Source organism: Rhamphochromis sp. 'chilingali' (assembly GCF_963969265.1).
Source record: "Rhamphochromis sp. 'chilingali' genome assembly, chromosome: 11".
Lineage (NCBI taxonomy): Eukaryota > Metazoa > Chordata > Actinopteri > Cichliformes > Cichlidae > Rhamphochromis > Rhamphochromis sp. 'chilingali'.
The window spans coordinates 31,506,240-31,514,982 of NC_137938.1; the positions used below are offsets into that span (position 1 = coordinate 31,506,240).

The 8,743-nt window shown below is 38.0% G+C and overlaps 1 protein-coding gene across 1 annotated transcript; it reads right to left on the minus strand.

Moving 5' to 3' along the window:
- Positions 1-2,166: 2,166 nt before the first annotated feature.
- Positions 2,167-6,175, minus strand: LOC308406053 (uncharacterized protein; the record flags this gene model as incomplete). The annotated part of the gene is made up of 10 exons (XM_080896855.1): positions 5,733-6,175; positions 5,517-5,651; positions 4,547-5,359; positions 4,208-4,362; positions 3,858-3,994; positions 3,687-3,780; positions 3,180-3,512; positions 2,921-3,101; positions 2,589-2,716; positions 2,167-2,487 (listed from the first exon to the last, which is right to left on the minus strand). The coding sequence occupies exons 4-10, from the start codon at positions 4,244-4,246 to the stop codon at positions 2,167-2,169; spliced, it is 1,233 nt and encodes a 410-aa protein (XP_080752981.1). The 5' UTR covers positions 4,247-4,362; positions 4,547-5,359; positions 5,517-5,651; positions 5,733-6,175.
- Between the last annotated feature and the right edge of the window lie 2,568 nt (positions 6,176-8,743).

Here is an 8,743-nt window from a genome sequence, read left to right on the forward strand (position 1 = left end):
ACTACACTTTACCCAGTTTGTGAGTTTGACAGTGTTCTGTAAATCAACATGAAGATATGGAGATATAATTTCTGAGTATTCTTGTGTTTCAAGTGAACGCATTTTAACTGGACCAGACTCAACTTCTTTTAAACTCATACATTCCCAATGATAAGCTAATGCAAACTGATGTTTCCTTGCAAGTGATACAGTCAAATTCTTAAAGTTCTTAACACAGTCTTTGAAAAATTTGTGTTTGGCTTCAAATCTCATGGTCCAGATATGAATGAGAGGACCAATCTTTCGAATGCACCTTGGATAGTGGACCATGAAATGATGTTTTGGAATTAAGTTGTTTGATGGGTATAGTTCCTTAAAGAGTCTATGGTGTTCAATAATCAGGTGCTTTAAATACACAGTCATTCCTTCAGTGATAGAGTATGAGAAAACTATGTTTAGAATGTGCAACAACAAAAGCAACAAATGCCAGTGCAAATCATCCTCTGGTACCAGGTCACCAAATATCAAAGGTATGTTTGTGATCAAGCAAAGTGTTTGTGATGCATTTAAACCTATTCCATGCCCTGCACGATCCAGGTTAATATTCGTTGGTTTATTTTTCTTTTCCATATAGCCGTAATTAAAAGCATATATCCTATTTAACAAGCTATCTTTAGAGATGAAGTATTCGATTAAATATTGAAATAGCAACTTGACTTCATATTGACCAACCCCTTCCAAAATATCATGCATGATGTCAACGGCATAATTTTCCGCAATATTGAAATATTTTAATGAATTAAGTATGCTCTTTCTTTTTATGCCGAATGAAGATGTTAATGTTGGATCATCTACCAAATTATTATAATGTTGGTTATTCAGAATTGGTGATCTAGGAGTTAAACATGGGTCGTCCTCTGAGAAAACTAATTGAGCTGAAGACTGATCAATTAAGCAAAATCTACAAAAATAATTAGCGCTAAACGATTCCAAAAATCCAAGAATGCTATGCATCCCCAAGTTATCACCTGTAATTTGTGCCAGAGTACCAAATACAGGAAATTTAGCAAATGGAACAGCAATCCCACTTGTCTCTAATATTTTCAGGTCCTTTACTAGGGGCTTCAGGATTTCATCAATTCCATATTTTTTTGCGTCTTGTGCATAAAATAATGATACCAGATGAATGTTCATTAAAGCCGAATTCAGACTGGGAAGAAGATTTCTAAGGATGAAGTAAAGGCAGCCAACTTTGTGTATACCCTTTTTTGAACCTAAAGGATTTGCACACTCAAATTCGTCATAGTACAATTGGACTTGGATAGCAAACTTGCTACCTGAAAACAAAGGATGACTTTTGAAGTAGCTTCCATCACAGAAGTCCTGATATGTGTCAGACTGGGTGCATATTTGCATCATCTCACAAATACTTTCATTCTTAAAAATGAACTGGAGTGTTTTCAATATGGGAATATATATGAATTTGTCATTTACTGGGACTTGCTCATAGGTTCTAGTTTTGGTACATCGTCTAGTATCGTATCTTACTCCTAGGTGCAATTCAACTGGCTGTACCATTTCCCACTTATCTCTAAAATATTTTTTACATTTGCTTTCAGAATTCAAGTGACTAAACGGATTGTCCAAATTTTTAAATAAATCTGCAATGGCTGATCTGGAGGGACTGTCATCTGGTAATAGGGTCAATAATTGTTCCTGAATATTAGATTGCCAATCTCCCACAAATTCCTCTAAGTTCTGAACTGTAGAAAGAACTACAGTATTTGGTACACCACTTCCTAAAAGTCTGGCAATAATGGAGGCAGACATGTCCTTGCTCTGATTTGAGAATGAAGGGCCTGCTTCAGAATTTTGGCACTGAGATGATGTGGATGGTGTTTCATCATTTAAGCACTGAGAACTACTAAACTGTTGGGTATCATGGTCAGAAGGGGTCTCATGAGGAACACATGTGCTAACAGTAGCATGTATCTTATTCAGATGTCTTCTAAATCCAGAATAACTTGAGAATTGTAAACAACATCCTATCTGACCATATTTTAGTTTCAAATTTTTGCCAGGATACATTCCATGAACTAGTTTTAAATGTCTGAACAAAAGTAAAGCTGTAGCAAAGGATAAAGCACAGAGAAAGCAGGTCAACATTTTGAATGCATAACCTGGTTACTACTTATTCAACAGCTTTGCTCGCAACTCTTTGACTCTTGGACTTTCCACTGTTGTGCCTACATCAATATTGTACACAGTGGTCTGCAAAAATGTGTACAGGCTGGACAGAGCGTCTTCATATTTCACACTGAAAACAAAGTGGCACTTGAACAGCTCATCAAATGCACCCAGTGATGTGCCTGACTGACATGGAAGAAGCTTTTGATCCAAGACTATATAGAAGCTGAAAACCTGTGCTTTTGAAGTCCCTGTGGCCAGGAGATATGGCTGAGGGTTTCCTTCATTGTTCATGAGGTGATCCTCAAGGCTCTGGCAAGACTGAAACACAATAAAAAGCATCACTTTATAAACCCTTAGGTTAAGAAAAAGTGTTCCATGAACCACAGTATCTGGAACTGGATCACATTATCTTGACAAACCTTGTGAAATTTAACCAGATGATCTATTGCCTCTCCAACACTCATCTTCTTTGGCCGTTTCCTTCCAGCTGGTTGTGGCGTGAGAAGGTGCAGCAGAACAAGAAGAGAAGCCATGTCGCTGTCCCACTCTGCAGACAGTGTTAAGGAGTTAAATACTAATGCTGGAAAGGGGAGACAGAACTGAACTTCACTAACATATAAAAACTGGTTGAGGGTATGAGCAGAAAATAAGTGATCCATACACACATTATCCACACTGCTGCTTTTTTGATAACTTTTAAAAATGAAAACTAAAATTACTACACTAATAAAGTGTTACTTTAGGACACTACCTGGCTCATCAGCATCATCCATTTCTTCGTTCAAAGCAGATTTCAGCAATCTTTTCAGAAGACAAGTCTCTTTAAGGTCTCTGGCTTCCCTGGCAACCTTGTCTTTAAAACTGGTGTTCCATTTTTCCAGGAACCTGGAAGCAGTCTCTACTCCAAACATCATTGCAAAGTCCTGCAAAATCTAACAAAGGAGAAGTATGTCCATTAAAATCAATTTTTTTAAGTCAAGTATTTTTCAGATCCCCATTTGTTTACCTACCAGTCCTTTAGTGTCCAAAAACCGAGGAAACATCTGAAGAATGTTTGCTGATTCTTGTGGGTCATGGAGTATCTGCTGACGATAGTAGAATGTCTCTCTCATCTTCTGGAAGACTATATCTTGGTCAGTGGTGTGATGAAGAAGAGACATGGCTTCCATACATTGATCTCTTGTTTGCTGGTCATTAGTGAAACCAAACTTCCTTCGTGATGTGGGCCCTCCTTTCAGTTCCACCCTGTTCTGTGATGCAGTGGGGGGTTTGGATTGACGTTGCACAGTCTTGATACGCCACTCAAGAAAACCTTTGTTGCTCTGAATGTCATAGAAATGCTCCTACAGAAAGAAAGAAATTGCATACATTGTAGAGTGTGTATATATATTTATATATATGTGTAGGGAGAGAGACAGAGAGAGAGAGAGAGAGAGAGAGAGAGAGAGAGAGAGAGAGAGAGAGAGAGAGAAAGAGAGCAAGTCTTATTACACACTACAGTTGCATAGCAAACTCACATATCCCTTTTTGGAGTACGGATCCTTCAAAGATGGGAAGAGTGACACGATTCCAAGTGCATGAAACTCCTTCGTTGCTTTACTTACAGTTCTCCTGCAAAAGCAGAAGTGTTTTTTGATAAGATCCTTGCCAGTTTTAAAAATGAATAGAATAAACATCATTCCTCTTACCCTTCCTTTTCACGCATGTGAGCTACAATGATGTTCACCATTAATTGCCTGGTGGAATCTTTCAAACTCCCAGTTTTTTCATACTCATGGATGACAGTCACCCCTGCTGGTTTGGAAGTCAGAATCTGCTCCACTGTCTAAACACATTTGATACAAAGAACAAAAAAATTGACAAAAAATGAGACTATTTTAACCCAAACAACAATTTCAATCTGTGGATTATACATATGAACTACATGAAATACTATATCAAATTATTTTTCTCTAATCTGTTTTATCTTCGTGTTTAAGCTTTTTCAAGTAATGACAACTAAAGAGTCAAATACAAGTCTATTAAGTAATGTATCTACATTTCTTGCATGTATGCTGTCCAATAGAGGCTGAACCATTTGAAGTCCGGCATCGCTTGTGTCACTGCTCTGACTGCTGGTGGTTGAGACAGACAATGTATCTGTTAGACTTGGAGAGGAGGGCTCTTCCACATGTTGCTTCAGGACAGTCAAATCTGAGGGTGACAAACAAAAATATTACAATATAAGGCATATACAATCAAAAATCAACCACAACAAAGCTACCATTTACGCACATAGGCACATACGTAAATTGTATGCTTTGATTAAATTATACTTTCTCCCAGGAGAACAGATGGTTATTTTGTATTTTATTATGGTAATATACAATTTACATACCACAAGGTGTGAGTGTCACATAGGCTACGTTCACACTGCAGGCGAAAGCGCATCAAATCCGATTTTTTGACCCTATGCGACCCATATCCGATCATGCTATGACAGTGTGAACGGCGCAAATCCGATATTTTCAAATCCGATCTGGGTCACTTTCGTATGTGGTACTGAATCCGATACATATCCGATGTTTTAGAAAGCGACTGCTGTTTGAACGGTCAAGTCGCATTAAATCCGCCTTTTACGTCGCCGACACAAGACTGAAGCCAATTATCAGCGCCAGAGAAGCGCCCGAGAAGACATCGCGAACGCTTCCTGGCCATCCAGTGTAGATGTCAGTGAAACTGTTGGGAAGACAACGTAAACATTTTATTTGTACTGTATAATCTGCAGATTCTGACAGAAATCTACAGCTATCCTTTGAAGCACCGCTCCTCTCTAAAACAGCAATAAGGATCATTATTAGGTTATTTACATTATTATGTAAATAACAAAATAACTTAAAGCAAAAATTGGGAAACGTGAAGACCGAAGTCTTTATATTAAGGGCCATCAGTCAAACAATACTGTTGCTCTGGGTCTAAACAGAGCGCGTTGTGTGTGACATCTTCTTTTGCGCATGCGGGCCGCTTTGAGCGTTCACACTAGAGAGCGTTTGCTGTCGCATTTTATTTGTAGTGTGAACGAGCAGACAAAAAAATCGGATTTGATCAAAAAATCGGAATTGAGCATTAAGACCTGCAGTGTGAACGCAGCCATAGTGTGTTAGGTCTGAGCAGTCACGCAGCTTCTTGGATGATTCTGTTTCCAGGATGTCTGAAATGCATGTGATAAATCCAACTTACTGTTGAGCCATGAAAGCAGCATTTTGTGATTGTTACCACAGGATATTAGACAAATTAAAAAAGGTTTATTTAAGAGTAACTGTAGAAATCAAATCCCACAAAATCTATCAGAGCATATATTTACTTACCTTCAGCTGTATAGATGACAAAACACACCTCTTTGACTCCTGCAAGTTCAGGAAAGACATCCTCATCCACCTCTATACCCTGCTCATCTGTGACTTTCAGTGCTGCATTTTCTGGTATGAGAAACTTCTGCTGCACTGAAGTAAAATCATCACTTAGTTAATAACAACATTATCATTTCCTCTTTAATGACTTGGTACAAACCATGTATAACTTACCTGCACTCATAAAATCTGTGAAGCTGACTTCTTCCAATTTGACATATTTCTTTGTCTCTCTGTGTTTTACTTTTATCAACATCTTGGCCACCTATGGAAAAAACCTTTACTAATATGAAACATAACATGTGGAAGAAGAAGAGGCTGTTTATGATAACTTTATGTGAACTGTGTATAACGTAATCCATAAACACTTTCTAACATTGAGCTAGCCTGTCCACACTAGCTACTGCTTAAAATCTATTTAGCTAGGCTAGGTTTAGCAGACAATGTGACCGCATGTTTGCCGCGTCCTTGTCTTTTCAGGTGTGGCGAGTGGCGACAGGGTTGTGTGCATATCTGTGAAGCAGGACTAACTAACTTATGTTAATGGTACCTTGATATCTCATTAATGCAGGCTGCACCTCTCTTTGGTTAAATACGGCCATTACCATGAGTCTAAACATAATATTACTGTAGTTAGCTAACGTTAAATTAAACGTTGGTGTTTAAAAAAAAGAAATACAAATGAACGTTTTCATTGACAACGTGAAATGTGTATCTTCAAATACAGTAAGATAAGTTAGTTAGCTAACTTTTGACTAATGTTAGCCTAGCTGCTATCAACGAATCAGCGTAACATGCAGAAAACACGTGTAGTGCTAGTTAGTTAACTTTATATTTTACTTATGCATCCATGTAACTGAATATATATATATATATAAATAACATTACTACACTCACAGAAAATTCCAAAATAAATAAAGTATTTTTACCTCCTACATGTCGGAGTCCAAGAGACAAGCACAGATAGACAGGGTAACGGTCGACAGACAAACAACACCAGCAATGTGTTGAATTAGACTCCTTAGCACTCAGTGAATGAACACCTAAATATTACACCGCTTGAGAGTACTCCCCAACACTAACTGTTGTATAAGGTGAAAAATAAACTCCTGGAATGTAACTCTTGTGCACTTTTATGCCTTACTCCAAAATATTTAACTCCAGAGATTTGGTGTGCACAAGCGCACACACAGACGGCTTCCCTAAATCTCTAACAGTAACACACCCTGATTAGTCTCATCCGACAGTTGCTAATGAAGTCTAATTAATGTGCACAGTGTGTGTCTACGTGTACGGCTCTTAGCGGCCAGCTGCCCCTACCCTGTCCCGCACCCCCTGGGAAATCTGTCCCCTATCTCGCTCTTTCTCTTTCCTTGTTTTCATTTCTTCCTTGCTCATTGTTTTCATTCTCTCCCCCTTTCAATTGTGCCAAGCCTTCATTTTTCTATGAATGTATATATCACTCTATTCCACTTTTCTTTACTCTCCAAGATACACTCCTCCCTCTTTACTTCTCTATTTTTGTGGTTCATTTCAGTCGAGCCAGACAAATTACAAGCAAACTAGGACTGTAAACATCTGTCTCTCTGTCTGGGACAAAAATATCTACAAAACTAGAGCCAGATTCATGTGAAATTTGCTGTGCATGTTTTCACTCTTAAGAGGAAGAGATCTTTTTTTTTGTTTGTTTTTAGCCATTCTCTTTATAACATCGTTAAGGCAAACTTGGGTTAGATATACATTTACAGTGTGATGAAACCATTAATTTCTTCATGCACTGACACACACTAAAGTCGATGCTGGACCAAGTCATTTCCAGGCTGTGTCAGTTTTGTTGATGGTCAGAGGATAAAAAGATCAAGTGGAGGTTAAAGGACCTATTAAACATGTTGTACTGGAAATGATACTCCCAACATCATGTGCAAACAGGAAGCAAAAAAAACCAAACATTGTTATGAGCAGACTATATGTGCTTATAATAAGAGAATAGATGTTATTTTTGTGTTGATTCAGTCAGTTATATCATTCACATTAAATGTCTTTCCTCTGTTACTCAACCCCCTTTCAGTGTGGACTCAAGAGTAAATTGTTTGAAAATGAAAGGATAGAGGATGTATGTAGAAGGAGGATGTTGACCAGTGCAACTGTTAATACATGTTTTTACTGGAAGGTATTGCCTAGATTACAAGAAATGTGATGTTGATATTGTTGTAAACTGAACGTGACTTTCCATTTCAGGAAGAGATAATCATGTTTACAATCTTGAAAAGCAGGAAAAAAGAGTTGGAATGGAAGGAGGACATGATGTGTGAGTGTGTGTGTGTGTATGATTGTATCTGGTTAACCTTGGAGGGTTTCATCAGTGGCCCAAGGCCAGCAGACTCACGATGAAATAGGAGGCCAGGGGCCACAAATTTATCCCAGACAAGGCCTTCTCTGATTAATCCTTTTGGACACACCCACAGACACACGCACACACACACACACACACACACACACACACACACACACACACACACACACACACACACACACACACACACACACACACACACACACACACAAAGAAGTAAACACATTTACACATGGACTGTGCTAGATAAAATCAGCCATGTAAAAACATATGTACAAACATATGTAACAATGTATTCAGCAAAAAAAATCAACATAGACCTAGATCTGGTGTGGAACCCTAATTTCTTTATTTCCCTTGGAAAATATTGAAACATGTTGATGGCTTTATCAAAGTATGTGTATGTGTATATCTTACAGAGCATCAGGCTAACTGATGACTCAAAGTCTATGCATTATATATGTCACCAGCATTTTAGAAGGTAATTGTAATTTATTGACTAAGTAAGTCTGACTATATTTATTTTCCTTTTTGATTATGTAGCTTTTACTACAGTGATGAACAAAAACTATTCAAAGTTGGAAATTATCCTCTGGTTGCAGGTAACTCCAGCCCCCAACCCCAAAGTAGATGCCAGTTACACTTCAGTGTAACTGTGTGAAGAGTAAAGAGTTCAGTGTGGACATGTTTTGCTCTGTGAAATCAAATCAATTCTTTATTTGGTTAAAATGTGTTAAAACATGCTTTTGCTTTATATGCATTGTTTTATCTGCTCTACTTGCATTACTCTTTGTTAGTTTAACTGATTCAGGAGGTTGGACTGCTGACTTTG